The sequence below is a fragment of the Leptosomus discolor genome, chromosome 17, assembly GCF_034619465.1.
Source record: "Leptosomus discolor isolate bLepDis1 chromosome 17, bLepDis1.hap2, whole genome shotgun sequence".
NCBI classification, from domain to species: Eukaryota; Metazoa; Chordata; class Aves; order Leptosomiformes; family Leptosomidae; genus Leptosomus; species Leptosomus discolor.
Window position 1 is genome coordinate 1,802,211 of NC_141407.1, and position 20,003 is coordinate 1,822,213.

The window sequence follows — 20,003 nt, forward strand, 5'->3', positions numbered from 1 at the left end:
TCATGCGGTGGGGCCTGAGGCTCCTTGCGGGCAGTGGACATGCCAATGGCGAGTGGGACGTGCCTGGGCTCCATAGCCTGGGTTGGAGCCGCAGATGCAGACAGCAGATGGGATAGCAGGGAGCTTTGGACCACTTGGCTGGTCTGCGGCGGTGGAAGTCATGAGCTGCTTTTGGCACTCCCTGCTCCACGCTGGATTGCTGGGAATTGCTCATGCACACAATGACGGGGACCCACGTCCCCATGCCTGGCCGTCATGGCTCAGTTTCCCCAGGCACAGGTTGTCAGGGACAGAGCTGCTCCAGACGCTCAACACCACTCCCAGCCCAGTCCTGATCCAGTCCTGCGGGTGAGCTGGGGAACACTTCTCCAGCAGGGCAGGTGACATCGCCTGCTCTTGGACGGCACTGGAATTGCTGTATCCAGACCTATTTCTCCTTGGGTGGTCTGCCTGGATGTGGGCAGCTGCTTGTGAGACTCAGGGCTACAAACTGTGGCTGGGAAGGAGTAGTTCACCCTCCTGCTGTGCAAGGATGCTGAAGATTTGCTTTCAGTCTGGTATCTGCACTTGGCTGCTGTTCAGCACAGAAGCAGAAGGAGATCCAGGCTCTTGGGGGTCTGTGAGCTTTGTAGCTAATCCAGTAAATTGTTCAGCTGATCCCCAGCTTGCAAGATCTGAGGAGTGCAAAGGCTGGGATGGATCCAGTTGTTCAGCCGGTGAGCTCAGAGACAGCATCTTGTAGTGCTGATTTCCTCCTGGCCCAGAATAGGTTCCCCTTAATTGCTTGGGTGCACTTAGATGGCTTGTCCATGTGATGGGACGGCTGCTCTCCCCCATCCTACGTTGCTGGAGCAGACTGGCAGCAAGGGCCAGGGCAGAGCACTGGAGGTGGCCGTGTGTGGGCAGAGATGCTGGTGCAGCCAGCCAGGCTGATGCCAGACGTGCTGGCAGCTCCACTCACAGGTGGCTGCAGGGGCATCGGGGGTCTTTTCCCCTTTACAGCCTGCTTTATTTAATGCTTCCATCTAATCCAAATCAGAAATCCGAGTGTGCGGAGTGCCCTGCACCTAGACCAGCCTGAACAGGCTCCAGTCCTCAGCCCATACGATGTAAATATTTACATTCTCTCCCACAGCTCTGGGGTATCCGAAGAGCCGGATGGTGCTGGGGGTCCGTGGGGCCAGGATGTTGCTGCTGGAGGCACTGGCACCTCAGCACTAGGGAAATGGCTTGTGAAGGAACCAGCACCCCTGGCCTGGGGCAGCCGTGGGTGCAGGGTGCTGGGATGAGCCCTGCCACTGTCCCCAGAGGCATGAGGCTGCCTGGCGCCTCCCGGGCCACTCACCAGCCACCCCACAGCTTCGCTTCAAGGAGGTGCCACGTCCAGGCTGGCGGGACAGGCCTGGCAGGGGCCCAGCCCCGTGCCTTGTCTCGTGGGACAAACACCTGTCTGCAGGACCAGCTTTGCAGCCCCAGTCATGCTGCTGCGCTTGGTCTGGTGCTGATCTGCCAGCCCCACGGCAGTGAGCCAGGCCAGGAATGGCCGCAGCTTCCCTCTGGTCGTGGCTGAGCTGTGCTTTAAAAGGAGGAGTTAATTGGGTGGTTGTGAGGGAAAAGTTTGCCACCTCCTGCGAAGGCTGTGGGTTTGCTCTCCCGCTGCAGGGCGGAGGCGCAGCTCAGAGTGCCTGTGCTGCTGGGGCAGCGGCAGAGACCTGCTCGAGTGCCCAGCAACAGCGGGCTCTCGGCAGTACCACAGGGGATGGGATGGTCGGTGCTGGCACTGGCCCCAGCCGTTCTCCAGTGGCCCCCTGATCACAGGCAGGGAGGAGAGGGTGCAGTGGGCTGGGTGAGTGTGCAGGCAGGGCCAAGCGCTGCCTGTGCTGGGGCGCTGGGGATGGGAACGAACTGGCAGAGCAGCTGAAGCAGAGGCCAACGTGTTACTTTGCCCATCCTTGCTGCACACAGCTATGCTTCTGCCCAGCCCTTGGTGCATGCCTTGCTCTCTCCCTCTCTGGTAGCTGCTGCAAAGGCTGTTTCTGGTCCCCATTACAAATGGTCACCCACAGCTCCCTTCCTCGGGCTGTCCCCCGCCAGTCCCACCAGCCCGGGCTGCTCTCAAGGAGCTGGGGTTGCTGCTCACAAGCCTGGGCTCCTTATCGCAGACACTCCTGCTGCTGCTTGAGCAGAGCTGGGCCTTTTCATGCTGTGTTCCGGGTGGGCCCGGAGCTGCGGAGCATGCTGGGGAGGCAGCTGAATTCCTGTCAGTACTCAGTACTGGGAAGTTCGCAGGAAGTGAAGGAAGCGCCAGAGCAGGAAGAGCAGCTCCGCTTTCTTGGGCTGGAGGGAGCCCCGGTGCCCAGCAGCTCCTGGGAAGGGTGCTGGTCTAACCCCACTCTTCTGCCCCAAGCTCTGCCCTCAGTGGACCTGGGGGCCTGCTTCTTGTTGCCAGAGGCTGCAAGGCATCCTTAATTCCCTCACTTTGCCTTGCTGGGACAATGTCTGTCTCTGGGCAATGGGCAGGAGGTGGCCTGTGCATGTGGGCTGCTCTGGGTCTCAGCAGAGGCTGGGGGCACAGCGGAGGGGCTGGCCACCTCCACTCTAGACCTGCGTGGGCTGGTGGGGAACTGGAAGGCCTCTTTAACCTGTCAGCTTCTTTCAGGCAGGGAAGGGGGGCCCCCGCTTTGAGCTGCGTCTGCATGTGGTGGCCGTTAGCCGTAGCCCCCATGTCAGGGGACATTGCTCGCGGTGCTCCCGGGTGGTTAGAGCCTTGCTGGGGCAGCAGTTCCCCCTGGAGCGCCTGCTGTTCCTGAACATGGCATTTGCTTCACACGCCGCCTTTCTGTTCTCTCTGCAGCCGCCAAGCTTGAAAGCGCTGAGCCGCTCCCCAATGTCGGATGCCTGGGAGTGCAAGGCGCAGGACCCCTTTGCCAGCAGCGAGGAGCAGGACGAGGTGCCCCACCAGGTGACGGTGACGGACACGGACACAGGCAGCCAGTGCCAGTGCCCAGAGGAGGAGCTCGACAGGGCTCCCCAGAAGCGGACGAGCACCCAGAACGGGATGCAGGACAGTGGGGGCGGGGGCACAGGAGTGAAGAAGAAACGGAAGAAAAAGGATCTGGGAGAGCAGGAAGGGGGAGAAAAAGCAGCTGTGGAGGTGAAACCAAAGAGGAGGAGAGAGCCTAAAGAACCAAAAGAGCCTAAAAAGGCTAAGGAGCCCAAGAAGCCGAAGGAGCCCAAGCAGAGGGAGGTGGCCAAGAAGCCCCGGAAACCTCGGGAACCCAAAGCCCCCAAGGAGCCTAAAGACAAGAAGAGCGGCTCTGAGCCTGCCCCCAGAGCAAGACCCAAGAAGAGCAGGTGGGTGGTGGTGTGACCTTGTCTCTGTGTCTGGTGTGGACAGGGCTGTGGGCTTGCAGGAGCTTTGGCAGAGAGAGCCGCGCTGGGCCACCACGTTGCAGGTGTGCAGGGTCCTCATGCTGAAGGGTGGATGTGCCAGTCAAGAGGCCAGGATGTGCTCTCTGCAGCCACGCAGAGACAGGACAGGCGGGTGCCCTTTTGGGGATGAGGCCCTGGGAGACCCCAGGTCCAGAAGAGGACCAAAGAGACTTGGCCTCTCTTTGGCCTGGCCTTGGCCTGGCCTTTGTGCCGAGTGTCCTGAGGGGCAGAGGGACCTTAGGGAGATGTCTCACCAGGACAGCAAGGGGCTGTGTGGCAGAAGGCCAGTCATACCTGTTTCGAGGCCTGGGCAGAGGGCATGCGAGTGAGACGAACCTGAGCCTGGTCTGTCTGTGCAGGTGAGGGGCCCCTGCATGCCCAGGGCTGGCAGCTGGCTTCCCTTGGCTCAGGTTTGGGAGGATGGTGGAGCACATGCCATCTCCTCTCCCTCTTCTGGGCGGCAGGACCTGTCCCTGCCTTGCAGCTGTGGAGCTGTGCTAGCAGCCAAGGTCAGCAGCGGGGGGGAAGCCTGAGGACTTCCTTGTGCTGGACAGACCGATGCCACTGCCTCCAGTACTTCCTCATCCTTTTAATTAACAGGCTCATTGGCCAGAAGCTCTGGTTTCTTTTTAATTGGGAATGTGTGCAGATAGCAGAGCAGGTCTCAACAGCACCAGCGTCCTTTGGTTTACTGTTGTGGACTGGCGAGAATAAGTGTTTTTGGAGAGTCCTGTACAAAGCAGGCTTATTGAGTGGAGCTGGGCCCTCCTTGTGTACCGTAAATAATCCATAGGATGAATATGTTTCTACTGTAAACGGGATCAGTACAGGAGCCAGCTGCAGATTTTTCAGCAAAACCTTTCTTTGTTAGAAAACACCAGTTTGGTAGAGCTTCTCAAGGGGACTATCCTGGAAACAGGCACCAGAGTGGGCGTCCCAGGGTCTGTGGGATCTGCCCACCTCCCCCCGCTGTGGCTACCCACAGGACACATGTGCGGGGTGAGGACAGAGCCCTGGCTCTTCCACAGCCCCGCTCCTTCAGAGCTCACTGACAGCCGGATCCTGGCAAGGCCAGGGCTGTGGAGCCAACACCAGGGCGGCCATTAGTGCCATTGATGTGGCCTGGTGGTGAACAGAAGAAGCTGTGGGGCTGTAAAGCTGGCGGGGAGCTCAGCAGGGTGAGAGCTGGGTGCTGGGTCCCCAATGGGTCACTGAGCTGTGCAGCACTGTCACTTCTGGTCTTCCTTGAGCCTGGAGCTCTGCACACCAGGAAGCCAAGCCCCCATGTCATGGTGGCTCAGTGAGCCAGAGGAGACGGGGACGGACAGATCGAGCAGACGGTGCTGGGAGGGTGAGGGAAGGGCTCCTCAAGGCCCCAAGGAGGGCTGCAGCAGAGGGGCTGGAGGTGGAGAGGGGAGGGGCTGCAGGCAAGGAAGGGAAGGGTGAAGCCCATGTAAAGGCAGCATTGGGCACAGAGGAGGATCCTGGGATGAAGGATGCAGCCAGCAGCTTTTCCTAACCACAGCTCTGCTCAGCCAGTAAGAAACTGCCATATGGGCAGTTCACAGAGGTCCACCCTTGCAGTGGGACCTTTGGGACCAGACCAAAGCAGGGGAAACCTGGGGAAGAGCCGACCATGGAGGCTTGGGCTCCTGGAGGCACTCATGGCTCTTTTCCAGGGATTTTGTTGCCACCCTGGCAGGTCCCTTGGCTGCCAGCAGTGCCTTCACAGGGCACTAAAAGTAGTCCGTGCCAGTGTGAGCTGCCATGGATAGCTGGTGGGCCAGTCACCCCACTAGACATGGGGACTGTGGTAGCTACAGAGCTGGAGATCCTGGTGCCTCCTGCAAAGGCATGGCAGGGTCTGGAGGTACCAGGAGGGGGGCTGAAGAGGGGTCTGCTTGGTGTGCAGGGTCCCAGCCTATGGAGCCCTGGTGAAGAGGTCACTTCATGCAAAAAAGACCAATTAATATAACTCCACATTCTCATATAACAGATCATGCAACCAGAAGAAACCATGTGTGGGAGTCTGGGAGTACCACAAAGCTCTGTGCTTTCCTGATGCCCTGTGCCAGTGGAGCCTGAGCCCATGGTGCTTCCTCCCACTCACCTGCACCTTCCAGGAGGACCTAGGTCCACCCCTGCTGCTTGGAAAGTCCAGCCTGTGGGTCCTTCTTGCAGCTTCCCCCTCTCCACAGCCCTCTTTGAGACTCTTCTTGGTCTGTTGCCTCAGTCTCTGGGTCAGCCACCAGCAAACCCACCCACAGGAGGGTGGAGGCACCCATAGGTGTCAAGGGGACAGGACTGTGTGTCCCCCTGTGCCCACTGCCTGGGACAGAGACAGGGAGGTGGGCTGGGGAACACTGGCAGCATGGGGAGGGAGAGGCAAGCGGCAGGCAGAGTAAGCACTCTGTGCAGATGAAATGATTGCTGCGAGTCCTCTAAGTGGCAGATAATGGTGGCATAATTTCTTCTAAATTATTTCTAATCATAGCCAAGTACTGGTTCATGAATGAAGCAGTTGTTAATTGTGACTTACAAATCAATATCTTGGGAATTATTGCTTGGGTGGAAGCAGTGCTCGCAGTGCATTTTCAGGGCCTCTGACTGAAGCATGGGTGCACAGCCAGGGCATTTGTGGCCTGAACAGCAGATTTTTAACTGCTTGGGTTTTGCTGGTCCCAGGCAAGCAGTGATTTTTCTCGTGAAATGGGGGTAAAACCTCAACACAGCTTTGAAACGAACAGTTCCTCTGCCGCTGTGCAGGTCTGGGATGTGGAGGGGATGGATGGTGGGGCCATGAGTGAGAAGGGGGTGTTGCTTAGCCCAGGGACAGGCAGCATCTCTTTGAAATCTTTCCCTTAACAGCATTCCTTGCAGAGGGTGAGGATGGAAGGGAACATTGGGAGTTGTTTCTTGCTGTGGTGCTTCCTGGGCATGTTCCCTTGGGCAGGCAAGTTGTAGTGGGTGCTGGGTGCAACAGGACGCTGGGTGGCCCTGGCCCCAGGAGTGTGTCATGGGGCTGGGCTGTGTCTTCACACGTTCTATGTTTGCAGGAAGGTGGTGGGATTCACCAGGAGCAGGGCCCAAATCTCCTCCTGACTTGAGCATGGAGGCCAGTTGCCTGGTGGGACAGAGCCTGCTCGCAGGCCCTCGGAGGCGGTGGTTACCGACGTGGTGGACCATTGCACTGCTGGGAGTTTGGGGCTTGCGTCCTCCCCGTGTTAGTGGCGATCATGGGGCTTAACTCCCTCTGCTGAAGGCACAGGCCAGCGTCTGCTCAGCTGCCGTCTTGGGAGGGGCCTCAGTGCTGTGGCTCAGGGAAGACAAACCACAAGCTGGAGTAGCTTCTTCCTCAACGCTGGTGTAAAGGTTTACCAGGGTCTGGCAGGGCTCTGTGGCACACCTGGGAGGTGGCCTGCAGGATGGCTGGTGCTTCTCAGACTGGGCTAGAATGTTTGTCTCCAGGGTGCCAGGACACATGTTGCGTCTGGTGTTGCTGAACTGTATTCCTGACATTTGTTGGTGCAGGACGTGTTTGGAAGTGCTCTGCTCGGAGCAAGCACCTCGTTGCCCCAGCCTGCTGGGGTTGGCAGTGGGGAGATCCTCCTCATGCCTGCACTGGACATAGATCCCTGTCTCGGTCCCCCAGCTGGGACAGAGGCTGCTGCGCTCTGGTGCAGAATCTGCCTTCACTGTGGAGACTCCATGGTCTGAGGAAGGGATCATCCTGCTTGGAGGGGAGAGGGTGGCCTGGTTCCTCCCAGCTCATTGTGATGCCTGAGCCACTATCCAGAGCATCTTGACCTCATATATCCAGGCTCCCCATGCCAAAGGAGCGGTGAGAGCTGACCATAAGCTGAACCGCATCTCCTACAGCCCCTGTGGGGCTGTTCCCCTGGCTGGTGGGAGCCCCCAGCCCCTTTCTGCCCCACACCAGGACAGGACAGGTGGACCCTTTCATCCCCATGTACTTGAATTGGATGGAGAAACACTTGATGGTGATTAATGAGCATCACTGACTGCGGATTGCCAATGCTAGGGGAGGCCTCAGGAGCCATGAGGTGCCTCTAGGTGATCCAGTGGGAGGAGAGCCCTGTGTGGGTGCCTGCTGGCCCTTCCCGGGATCCCTGGGACAAGATCTAACTGTCAGTCTGTCTTGGCAGCAAGGACACCCCTGTGGAGAAGAAGAAGAAAGGGAAGAGGAAAAATGAGATACCAGTGGACAGTTTGGATTTGGATCAGGATGTCCTGAGCCCATCCGTGCAGAGCCCAGAGGAGTCTGCAGAGTCAGCTGACAGCCAGGTAGGTCTGAAGCCCTCAGCTGGCTGCCAGTGAGGGAAATCCTGGCTGCATCTGAGTGGGAGAAGAGCTGGGCCCCAGGCAGCAGCGATCAGAGGGCACTTTCAGCAGTGTGGCTGGTAAAACCCAGTCCTGCAGGGGACCCAGGGTCTCCACGCTGCCTAAAGTCAGCTGGTGGCCCTGGGTTGCGTGCACGCTGCTACCCTGGGCGCTACATGTCCCTCAGCCTTGAGTTTCCCTCTCCTCCATGGCTCCTGGCAGCTTCCCTTTCCTGGCACAGCACGGGGAGGCAGGTTGGCCCTGCGGGGCTGGGGAACTGCGTGTGTGTCCATGGGCCTCCTCTGCTTCACATCTCGGGAGCTGATGGGCCTGTGGGGGTCAGGCATTGATGGAGACCTCAGCACCGCAGTGATGGGTTTACCTCCAAGGGCTGCCTGTTTTTCCCACCACCTCCATGCCACTGGGGCAGGGGTTAGGCTGGAGATCAGGCAGTCCTGGGGCTTTCTCTCCTCTGCTCAAGCAAGGAGGAGGTACTTGGTCTGCCCATCTCATGCCCCATGACTGACTTTTTCATCCCATACACAGAAACGCCGCTCGGGACGGCAAGTGAAGAGGAGAAAGTACAACGAGGACCTGGATTTCAAGGTGGTGGATGATGACGGCGAGACAATAGCAGTGCTGGGAGCTGGGCGAACCTCTGCACTCTCCGCCTCTACTCTGGCATGGCAGGCAGAGGTAGGGCTGGATGTGGGACTGGGGTGACAGGGCCTTCTGCCTCCCACAGGGTGTCCCAAGGGTGTCAGTGGCAAGGTTTGAGGAAGTGAGGGATCCCAGCACAAGGATGGGGTGAGTGTGCCTGTCTGGGAGGGTGCAGGCTGGCTTTGCAGGGACTGTGAGTGCACAAAGGGATGAGCAAGAGGTGTGCAGGTCCAACTGTCCCCCTCCTGCTTGGAGATTAAGGCCTCTGGAATATGTCATGTAGCTGGACATGTCCCTGACTGCATGGCCCACCGACTGCCCATGCCCACCTTTGTCTCCTGACTCTTTAGCCCCTGTCCATGAAGTCAGTCTATTATTTTGGCTCTCCCAGCTGAGGGCTTTGTAGGTGCCAGGTCATTTGTTTTCTGCCCACATTGCTGCTCTCCATCAGTGCCTTGGAGGGTGGTGATGCCCAGCCTGACAGTTGTCAGCCAAGCTGATCTGCCGGGCAGCATATTAGGGACCAGCCAGAGCCACTACAGTTTGAGCGTCGCCGCCCTGCCTCCTCTGCCCACTGGTTCAGCGCTGGCTCCTGGTGGGTGCTGGCAGCTCCTTCCTGCTGGTCTGTGTGCTGGATCTTGCAGCTCATTCCCTCTCTCTGGTTGCTGACAAAGCTGCCAGATATTAATAATGGTCACCAATTGTTTTCATAGTGTTCCTGTCTCCCTCTCTAGTCCCCTCTTCACAAGGCTTTGTTGCGGGTATTAGACAGCTCTGTTGTTAAGCCAGGAAATAAGACCTGGCCTGATGCTCCCTGCCTAGCCCAGAGGGCTGCTGCACACCCCGGGGAGGTGCTGCCGGTGCTGCTTCAGCTGCTTCGCCGGCTGTGTCCCAGCTGGGCTCCTGGCAGGGATCTCTCCAAGTGAGATTTTCAGAACAGCAGGTGGGAATGTGTTGCCTTTGGCATATGTCTATGCTGCCACCCTGCTCTCCTCTTAGTCCTGGACTTCCACTTCAATTTGTCCTGCTCCAGATGAATTATTAAGACTGGTGTCTGATGGCAGCAAGGCTCTCTGCTGAGTGGCTGCTCTGGACTCCTGCCAGCAGGCTCGGCCAGGCCGGGCCGTGGCTGCTCCCCGGGTCAGGACTGGGCAAGGTGGGAGTGCTGAGGCCTCAGGGCTGCTCTCCCCATGGCCTGGACTTGCAGCTTTCCCCCTGCATCCTGGCCACATTCCTCAGCAGCTCTCTAGGGCGGTGCAGGGCTCCTCCAGCAGCCCGCAGGCTGCCAGTGATGAGCCATGGACCTGTGTAAGCTGGCTGGGCTGTGGGTCAGCGTGGGACCTCCCAGCCACAGGGCACTGGAGGTGGTTGCGATGGGAACCCTGTACCCCTAGCTGTGTTCACACACACCCTGTGTGGCCAGGGTGAAGCTGGAGCGCAGCAGCGCCAAGGTGGGTGCCCGGGCATGTAGAAGTGGGCACTGCACGGTGGCTGCAGCGGAAGCATCTCTGCGTGCTCCCCTCAGCCGTGTTACCCTGGCAGGGGGCAGAGCTCCCCAAACAGGGCAGAAAACCCCTCTGGGCCACAGGACTGCAGCTGAGGGGCCCAGACAGAGCTGCTGTTACCCTGCTCGCTGTGTTGTGGTGCTGGGCCCAGCATCCTGCCCCACACCACAGGGTGGGGGCTGAGGCAGCAGGTCAGCTGAGGGCTGGGGCGTGGAGGGGTTGCTGCAGTCCTGGGCGCCACCTTGGCTTTCACAGACCCTTTTGAGTGAGTGGTGTGGGATGCCCTCACTGTCTGTCCCTCCCCAGCCTGCCACGTGCCTTTCTTGGAGGAATCTTTCTGGTCTGCAAAGGGACATCTCAGGGCTGCTTTGCCTTGGACCAGACTGCCTCTGTCTGAAGGGGATGAACAGAGTCCGCCTCCTTTCTGCTCTTCCTCCTGCTGCCATACCAGGGCAGAACTGATGTTTCTAATGCTCAAGCAAGCTCCACATTTTGCTGTCTGTCCTCGCCCCTTAATCCTTCCATGCCTCTCCTGCTTTAGTGCAGACAGGCACAAGCCCAGCACTCTTGTCCCTTGGCGTTTGGTGGGTCTGGTTCTGCCACAGTATGCAGCTGGGGGAGCCTTGACCTCCCCACTTGCCCTGTGCCTGCTGTCTTGGAGCTGGAAGTAGGACAGTGTTAGGGCCACCTCCAGCAAAGCTCGTGAGGGTGTGGGGTGTGAGACCATGGGTGGCCAGCGGAAGGTCTCTGCGGCCTCGTGGGGTGATTTCCTCACGGTACGGTCAAAGCCTGCGGGGGGAAGGAGGCAGCACTTCAAGCCTGCCGGGGAGAGCTGCATGGACAGTGGTGGGGCTGAGGTGCTGTTGCCTGTGTCCTGTGTCCATGGGCAGGCAGCAGCAACAGAGGATGCCTGTGACAGTGCCCCACAGCCCTGCTCCCTGCTCTGCTGGGGCCCTTGGGTCCATCCAGCACTACAGGGTTGTATAAATGCCAAGGCAAGTCAGGGATCTGGCATGGACAGTGGCTGGGAGCAGATGCGCACCTTTTGGCAGATTTCCTTCCTTGAGTCTTGGGGCAGAAGCACCCAAGCTCCCTCTTCTTTTCTGGGAGACTTGCCACCCTCTCTGGCTGTCCTGGTCTAGCTGGAAGGGCCCACACAGCTAATCACAACAGCGCTGTGGCCTTGCTGGCCTGGGGAGCACAGGCAGAGGGCGAGCCTAGCTGGGCTGGCAGCACCTGCACGCTCGCAGCCAGCCAGGGTTCCCCAAGTGCAGCTCTCCCGGCTCCCGGTGAGCCAGCTCTGCCTGCCTGGCCGGTGCGCTGGGAGAGGAGCGAGCAGCCATTCTCTGCTGGGGGAGTGCCAGAGGCCAAGCCACGCGATAAGCTGGGAAAACAGCGCTCTGCTCTCCTATCCCCAGGAGCCTCCTGAGGATGATGCCAATATCATTGAGAAGATCCTTGCCTCCAGGATGGTGCAGAAGGAGGTGAGTGGCAAAGATGTCAGTGGGGCTGGAGGTCCTTGGGCAGAAGAGAGATGGGACCTGGCTGCGATGTACAGCAGGGACATGAGATGTAGCAGCAGTGGATGCTGCCGTGCCATTCCTTGCACTCCTCTTCGCAGGGTGCTGCTGGAGTATGCCTGGACTCGCATCTTTCTGGGTTGGGGATCAATGTGGCGCCTCTGCTGCCTTGGGCACCAGAAAGCCTCTGGAAAGAAGTCAGGCCCGGGCTGAGTCCCCTGTGTTCCTGGGTGGTCTCACACTACGTTCCCCAGGGCCACTGAGCCTCTGGAGCAGGCAGCACATCGAGTGCCTGGCCGTCCTCGCCGTCTGTGGGACTTGGCCTGCCTGAGGCCTGTGGCCAGGCAGGGGCCGCCTGTCTGCACCCAGGCTGCTGAGGATGGCCCCCAGTTTCTGCACAGGCTCTGACTGTTGCTGACTCTCCTTTCCTTGGTTTCAGGCTCATCCCGGAGGCCTGGCGTTTGAGATGGAGGAGTTCTACGTCAAGTACAGGAACTTGTACGTGTGGTGTTGGGCACACTGTGCCATGGCAGCGGGCCCTGTGCATGCAGAAGCGAGGACTGTGTGCTCCAACCTCTGTCCCATACCCAGCTGCAGCCCCAGCATCCCTGTCTTGCTGCCCCTGTCCTCCAGAGCCAGCCCCAGCAGTGGGAAGCAGGAAAGCCGCTGCAGCCACAGTGCTCAGTCTTGGCCTGGACCTGGGCCCCAGCTCCCTCCAGTTTGGGGTTTCGCAGGGGGAGGCATAGGCTGGGTGTTCTCTGGGTTGCTGGGAGATCCCTGCTGGTCTGCATGGTGGATGGGATCAGGCCCAGAGGCCTCTTTGGTCATGTTTTGTTGATTAATTTTTCCTCTGCAGCTCCTACCTCCACTGTAAATGGGCGACTCTGGAGGAGCTGGAGAAGGACCCCAGGATCTCCCAGAAGATAAAGCGCTTTCGGAACAAGCAGGCACAGATGAAGCATATTTTTACAGAGGTGAGAGCTGAGCGTGGCAAGCAGCTGTGCCCAACCCTGGCACACCTTGGCCCGGTGCAGTGGCTGAGCAGGCCGAGAGCTGAGCGCTGCCTCTGGCACCTCCCTGCCCAGGCGAGACCAGCTCCAGGGCCAAAATTCAGGGCTGGGAGTGGGCAGGCAGGGCTCACTGTGCAGCTGTGCCTGCCCTGCCTGAGCTCTACCGTAGCTCTGTGATCCCTGGGTGCTGCCCAGAGCTCTGCCTGTGCCCGCTCGCTGACACCGTGGCAGTGCCCAGGCAGCAGCCTGGCACCTTGAGCTACCAGGCTGGTAGAAGCAGGTGAGCGGGTGGGGATGCTGGAGCCAAGGGGCCACGGCAGTGCCCTGAACACCTGTGGTGTCGCTGGCAGAGTTATGGGCAGGGTGACAAATGTCACTTGCCAGGCACTGCCAGTCCTGGAAGCATTGCTCAGTGGGAGGGAGGGCAGCGTGAAGTGCTGGAGGTGCTTTCATGGTGGAGCAGAGATGCTATGGGAGAGAGTGAGCTATAAATAGTTGGGCTTAGGGCAGCTCCTGCCTGCTCTGCTCTATAAGCAGATTAATCTTGGTTAATATGAAAGGTGTTCTATAATTCCTCTTGCTGCTGCAGAGATAGTTATTGGATCTCCTCAAACTGCCCCTTAAAAGTGTAAATCAGGCCAGTAGGCTATGAAAATTTCTCCATGGATGGAGTTGAAGGCTGGGGGTGTGTGTCAAATTTCTCACTCCTGACTCTGTTTGGGGTCTTTCCCAGGATGCAAAGAAAAAGCATGTGTTGGAACGCACTGTACCACTAACAATTTAGCAAGGAGCAAACGTTCTTTCCTGTGACTAACTAGGACTGGGGGAGCTGTGAACATAGATGCCTGGTTTTCCTCCTTCCCAAGCCTTAGACAATGTGTCTCTCCAAGGACTGCTCTAGTCTAAAGCCCACTCCTCCCCAGGTGTTCCTGGCAGGAGGATGAGCCCTTGCCTCATGAGCGGTTGCTGCTGGTGACTGCTGAGCTGAAGGTGGGGAAAGTGGCAGAGAGAGAACAAGGTGTCATCCCTTGCGGAGGAGTGGAGTTTGTCAGGTGCTCTGTGTGGCGCTGTGCTGTGGCAGTCACAGCTCTGGATGCTGCCTGTAAGCTGGAGCGTACAGCTCAGGGCTTTATACCTTCGGGCCAGATGGGCTGGAGAGGACGTTCCTGCCTCCCAGCAAGGGCAGCACGGAGCCCGCGGCTGCTCTAAAGCAAGAGCTTTGCTTTCTGCAGGGCTCTTGCGTCCTCCCTGCCCAGAGACAGATGTCTGTACCTGCAGCCAGGGCACTTGGTGTGCTTCGCACAGCTAGCAGCGTCCTGGGGACAGATGCCCCGCAGCTGTTTACTCGTGCCTGCCATCTGTTTAACCCTGGAATCACCTTGAACTTACCTCTCATTTTACTCATTGCTGTTGCAGCCTGATGAGGATTTGTTCAACCCGGACTACGTGGAGGTAGATCGAATTCTGGAGGTGGCTCACACGAAGGACCCTGACACCGGGGAGGTGGGTGGCTGCATCGTTTGCTTGCCCCATGGAGGGAGGGCGGGAGGCTTGGCAGGAGGCCCACACCCAGACATGCTTCGCATGTCACCTCTGAGCCCCCTGAGGCCTCCCCAGCCTTGTGCGGCCTGAGCCCTGTCCCCCGGGACCCCTTGGCACTGGGGTAAATGGAGGCTGCTCTCCGTCCCTGTGACTCGCTCCCCGTCGCAGTCTGTGCCCGCACGCTGGGGCTGAGCAGCCGTGAGCCTCGCGCTGTCTCTGAGCCTGTCTCTCCCCACTGCAGGAGGTGACTCACTACCTGGTGAAGTGGTGCTCGCTGCCCTATGAGGAGAGCACCTGGGAGCTGGAGGAGGATGTCGACCCAGGGAAGATTAAAGAGTTTGAAGCCCTCCAAATCCCTCCAGAAATCAAGCACATGGTAACGTACCCAGAGGTAACGTACCCGGCTGGCAGCTCACTGCCCTGGGCAGGCAGGGACTGTCTGTGTCTTGCCAAGGTCCAGCAGTGCTGACCTTCTTGTCCCTCCTGCTGCAGTGTAAGCCCCATATGCTCCCCTCCAGATGGGTTAGTTAGCGGGATCCGAGGGTGGGATCTGGAGACCAAGACCTTGCTGTCAATCAGCTGTCATGACTGTTCTGAAGTGTTGTCCTGATGCGCAGCCCCAGAAGCAGGATCTGGCCTTGCTAAGCATTAGCTTGTTCCTCGCCATGGACCTTGCTCCTGCTCTCTTCTCCTAGGAGCGGCCAGCATCTGAGTCCTGGCAGAAACTGGAGAAGTCCCGGGAGTATAAGAACAGCAACCAGCTGCGGGAGTATCAGCTGGAGGGAATGAACTGGCTGCTCTTTAACTGGTATAACAGGTGAGGAGGGGCTGGAGCCCTGTGCTCCCACAAGGACTCCTGCTGACTGTGGGGCCCTGGTGTGTACAGTCACAGGAGTAGCAGAGCTGAGGGAGCAGAGCTGGCGGAGGAGCACTGAGACCTTTGAGTGCTGGAGCTGGCAGGCAGCTGCCAGAGAAATTGTGTTTGTTTTAGCTTTGCAACTGAGGCTTTAGGAATGTTTCTTCCTGGTAAATGCTGATGTGTCTTGGAGATAGTAGGGCTTAGCTGTGGTCTAAGATAGACCTGATTTTTGGTATTGGCCAGGCTACTGGTGACCCATTCCTGTGGCAGGAGTGCAGGCATATGCATGTTCGCAGCTGCAGCAGGCCATCACATGCATCTTTCCCTGGTTAGAGCACACCCAAAGGACCACATCTTTCATACTAACTTTGAGTCCATCATCTTGCGAGAAGTTGGATGGTCTGGCTTACCTAGACCAGTTTGGAACACTGTACCAATGTCCCCACCCCCTCCATGCTGTGTCAGAGAGGTGTGGGTGGAGGTGATGTGCCTGACATCCCATCGAGGAGTTGACAACAGGGTGGTTCCTGCCCCCTGAGAGCCCCATTCACCTGCCCCTGTCCATCTCTGCAGGAAGAACTGCATCCTGGCTGATGAGATGGGGCTGGGGAAGACAATCCAGTCAATCACCTTCCTCTCAGAAATATTCCTGATGGGCATCCATGGCCCCTTCCTCATCATTGCACCTCTCTCCACCATCACCAACTGGGAGAGGGAGTTCCGCACCTGGACGGAGATGAATGCCATCGTGTACCACGGCAGCCAGATCAGCCGGCAGATGATCCAGCAGTACGAGATGGTGTACAGGGACACACAGGTGATTGACACACACAACACTCCCAGCATGCATTCCCCAGCCCTGGCTTCCTTTACATGGGGAAGCACTGAGCTGCATGTGGAGCTTATATTTCATCTGGAGAGGGAAAGGTGATCTTTTAAGACCCCTTTGCTGGCTGGCATGGTCTCAGGGTGCACTGTGTGCGAGTGAAGAACAGGCCCAACCCATGCAGAAAGGGGAAAGTGCAGCAGAGCCCCAGCTGAAGCTCTTGTCCAGGCCTGTTTGTCTGCCCTGAAGCAGTGTCTGGTTTGGAGGGACGCAGCCCGCAGCCAGTGAGGAGGCTTGCAGGAATCTGCCCGTTGCTTGGGAGAGATGAATCTGGGGAAACCCCAGCTAGGAGCCAGAAGCTCACACTGCTATGTTGATAGGATGTCTGACAGTGTCCCGCCACCCTGCAGGAGCCAAGCGCTGTAAATGGTTTATGTCTCCCTAGGGTAACCCTCTCCCTGGGATCTTCAAGTTCCAGGTGGTTATCACCACCTTTGAGATGATCCTTGCCGACTGCCCGGAGCTGAAGAAGATCCAGTGGCGCTGCGTGGTCATCGACGAGGCACATCGCCTGAAGAACAGGAACTGCAAACTCCTGGAGGGGCTGAAGCTCATGGCCCTGGTGAGCACGTCCTGCCCAGGTTCATGTGAAAGCAGGGTGGGCCAAAGATGGCCGTGCCTAGCAGTCAGGTGGCACTGCCAGCTGCTCAGGCCCAGTGCCAGGCCTGAGAGCTCCCTGTCAGAGTGAAAACCATCCAGGACCCATCAGGTCACTGGAGGAGTGCCAGTGACAGGGGGCCCTTTGATGGATGGGGCACTGGTGCCCTGCTGCCATCACGAGCTCCTTTTTGCCGAAGGGAAATACTAACCCACAGCAGGCCAAGTCCCCCCACTGGCAGAGCACTGCCTGGCCTTGCAGCCCAGCTTAGGCTGCTCTGCAGCACACGGAGGCCGTTGCTGGCCAGCCATGCACAGCATCCTCTGGCCATGGTGTGCCTTGTACCCTGCAGTGAGAAGGGCTGCAGTATTCAAGCTGGTTTCTTACTGTGGGACCAGTCCATGCCAGGGATGGGGGTGCAAGACTGTGTGTGGTGAAAAAGGGATCAATGAGCTGCTCTGAGAAGTGAATTTGGATGTCCAGCTCCTTTCCAGCCCTGGGAAAAGCAGTGCTGCTGTTTGCTGCACTGAGGGCCATCAGGCCTATTGGAACTCCCAGCCCTACCCAGCTTCCTTCACACTCACCTGTAGCTGGGCCAGGCCTCCAAAAGTTGTTAGTCTTATGCGTCCAGTTCCCAAAGACCCTGCTGCTTCCCCATGACCTTGTGTCCTGTGCAGGTCCGTGCTGGGTTGTGAGCAGCCTGCAGAAAAGCAGTATTGCTGCTGGTCCCCCTTCGTAACCATCACCTTCCTTTGTACTAGTCCTGTGGGAGCCTCCCACCTTACAGTTGCCCTTCTTTCAAAGCTGGTGACTCTTGGGGACATTCCCTGTGTTAGGTTGGGCAGGAGGATTAGCCTGAGCAGTGAGCAGGTGCCCAAGTCTCTGGCACTGCTGGAACAGAGCAGCTGGTGTGCCCCAGGAGGCAGCACCTGGCGGTGCCTGAAGCCGGAGCCCATGGTGTCAGCTCAGGAAGGATGTGTGTTCTCCTTGAGGGGTCATCCCCTCCTCACGCCCCCAGGTCTTGGAGGGTTGTCTGGACCCCTGTCTCCTTTTGTGCATGTACCTACATGGTGAACCGCTGATAAAAGCTCCTCTTCATTCCCAGTTGCACACCTGACACAGTCAGTACATGCCCCCGCTGATTTTGGTGCATCCTGCTCACGCTGGCCCTAGCAGTAGGTCCCTGATGCCCCTCAGTATCACATGGCTCTGGGACGTGTTCCCTCTTGTTCTGCCCAGGCCCTGAAGAGGGACATCCTGCCCCCAGGTGCACGAGGCTTGAGCTCCTGTCAGTGTCCCTGTCTGGTGCCAGCACAGGGCTGTCTGAGAGTCTTGTGCCAGGGCAGGGCTGAAGCCTGAGGTTAGTGTGGGATTCTCGGTTTTGGCTGTTGTTGCTGCACAGAGCTGGACGGGGACACGTCCAGGGGAGTGTCCTGGGAGCCACAAGACAGTGTTGCGTGGCAGTGTCTGGGTCAGGGCTGGCACCGTGGCCAGGGGAGCCTTTCAGGGAGTGTGTGTGCCCCCAGGCCATCCAGAACGCCCTTGAGGCTGGAAGACAAGGAGCCTTGCACTCTTGGGACCCCTTGGACCCAGCCAGTGGGTCTGAGCCCTCAACCTGTTTTCTGTGTATATCCAGGAGCACAAGGTGCTGCTGACAGGGACACCCCTGCAGAACTCGGTGGAGGAGCTCTTCAGCCTCCTGAATTTCCTGGAGCCACAGCAGTTCCCCTCAGAGACAGCCTTCCTGGAGGAGTTTGGAGACCTGAAGACAGAGGAGCAGGTACCTAGGAGAGTGACGCTGGTGACTGTTAGCACAGGCCACTGGGACATATGGTCATCAAGCCAGGCACACACTCGGACATGTGCTTCATGGAATTGAATAGGACTCCTCATGCTGGGAGGTGCAAAGTTGTGACAGAGCCCCCAACGCTGCTTTGGAGAGAGGAGAGCAGCCTGTGCCAACACAGTGGTCTGCTCCCTGCCTAGCTCCCCGCTGTCCCTGGCGTGCCTCGGCAGCCCAGTTTACCCAACTTTCCCACCTCATCTGAGCCTGAGTCCAACAGGAGTGTAGGGGAGCGAGGAGATCAGTAAGTCCGTGTGTCAGTTGCCCTTGCCAGGTTCCCCTGGGGAGCCATCCTCCCAAGTTCCACTTGTGCTTGGGTCATGGAAAGCAGCTCAGTCCCCTGGGCTGTCGTGCTGCCGTTTGGATGGCTGGCTTAAGCAGAGTTTTCACAAAGGTCGCCATTCTGAGGCAGCAGGCGCAGGCACATGAGCAACCATTGTCTCAGCTTCTATCAAAGCTCTCAGCTCTCCTGCAGCAGACACATTTACCCAAGGCTGCCAGCAGCAGAGGCGTGTGGAGTTCATGGCGCAGGGCTGGCACTCACATGCCTGCCACAAGGAAGCCAGACCCTTAAGTTGTCCCGGCTGTCAGTAGAGCAGCTGCTTCAGGGACATTTGTAGTGGGTTTCCAGCCTGGGGAGGCTGTAGCGTTGGAGGCCCCTCCGCTGTTGTCACCCTGTGCTTGCCATGCAGGGAGGGCAGTGAATCTCTGCGCTTGCTCTGGTAGGTGAAGAAGCTGCAGTCCATCCTGAAGCCCATGATGCTGCGGCGGCTGAAGGATGATGTAGAGAAGAATCTGGCACCCAAGCAGGAGACCATCATTGAGGTGGAGCTGACCAATATCCAGAAGAAATACTACCGGGCCATCCTGGAGAAGAACTTCTCCTTCCTCTCCAAGGGTGCCAACCAGCACAATATGCCCAACCTCATCAACACCATGATGGAGCTGCGGAAGTGCTGCAATCACCCGTATCTCATCAATGGTGAGGGCTGTGCGCAGGAGGCTGAGGCGGGGGGACAGATATCACTGCAACATTTACTGGTCACTACCTGCAGAGCTCACCCAGCTTGGGGGCCAGCTGAGGCCCTCGTGCTGGTATGGTGGTGCATCCGGGCCCAGCACAGGATGCAGTGATCTACTTTATTGCCCTCACAGGCAGCCCAGCTCCCTGCAAGTGCTGCTTGCTGGTGGGCACCTCAGGGTCTTGTGAGGCTTGCTATGTTTGGGAGTGTTTTGGTGTGGGACCCTCTCCAATATCCCAGCCTGACTTGTTCTGCCAAGAGCTGGTGCAAGCCCTGAAGAAGGAGTAGAGTCACAGGAGTGGAGGGGCTTCTGGAGGTCTCTAGCCAACTTCCTTAGACCTGATTGACTGCATGGGTTCAGTTCCTCATGTGGTGGCTTGCTGTTGCTCTGGACAGGAGTCTGGGGACAGCTGCACTGCCAGCTTCACCAAGAGCTCACATCCCTTCTCACCTGGCAGGGGCGGAGGAGAAGATCCTGGAAGACTTTCGTAAAACACACAGCCCAGAGGCACCAGACTTCCAGCTGCAGGCGATGATCCAGGCGGCCGGCAAGCTGGTGCTCATTGATAAGCTGCTTCCCAAGCTGATTGCTGGTGGGCACAAGGTGCTCATCTTCTCCCAGATGGTGCGCTGCCTCGACATCCTGGAAGACTATCTCATTCAAAGGCGGTTAGTACAGGCTTCAGCAGTCCCCACAGCTCCTCCACATCACCTCCATCCTGCACTGTAGATACAGAAGGGAAACAGTGGGGATTTGGCCATTCCGTGCCCACGTACCAAAGGGT

At 58.3% G+C, this 20,003-nt stretch overlaps 1 protein-coding gene across 1 annotated transcript in view; it reads left to right on the forward strand.

The window, feature by feature from the left end:
- Positions 1-255: 255 nt before the first annotated feature.
- CHD6 (chromodomain helicase DNA binding protein 6) overlaps positions 256-20,003 on the forward strand; it is a 49,597-nt gene continuing 29,849 nt past the window's right edge. Inside the window, exons 1-15 of the mRNA XM_086474936.1 lie at positions 256-348; positions 2,660-3,354; positions 7,599-7,737; positions 8,320-8,469; positions 11,357-11,422; positions 11,898-11,956; positions 12,315-12,432; positions 13,885-13,971; positions 14,252-14,401; positions 14,706-14,827; positions 15,443-15,686; positions 16,141-16,317; positions 17,990-18,133; positions 18,923-19,178; positions 19,677-19,887. Coding sequence (XP_086331062.1) covers positions 256-348; positions 2,660-3,354; positions 7,599-7,737; positions 8,320-8,469; positions 11,357-11,422; positions 11,898-11,956; positions 12,315-12,432; positions 13,885-13,971; positions 14,252-14,401; positions 14,706-14,827; positions 15,443-15,686; positions 16,141-16,317; positions 17,990-18,133; positions 18,923-19,178; positions 19,677-19,887 — 2,711 coding nt within the window. The remainder of the gene's footprint in view (positions 349-2,659; positions 3,355-7,598; positions 7,738-8,319; positions 8,470-11,356; positions 11,423-11,897; positions 11,957-12,314; positions 12,433-13,884; positions 13,972-14,251; positions 14,402-14,705; positions 14,828-15,442; positions 15,687-16,140; positions 16,318-17,989; positions 18,134-18,922; positions 19,179-19,676; positions 19,888-20,003) is intronic.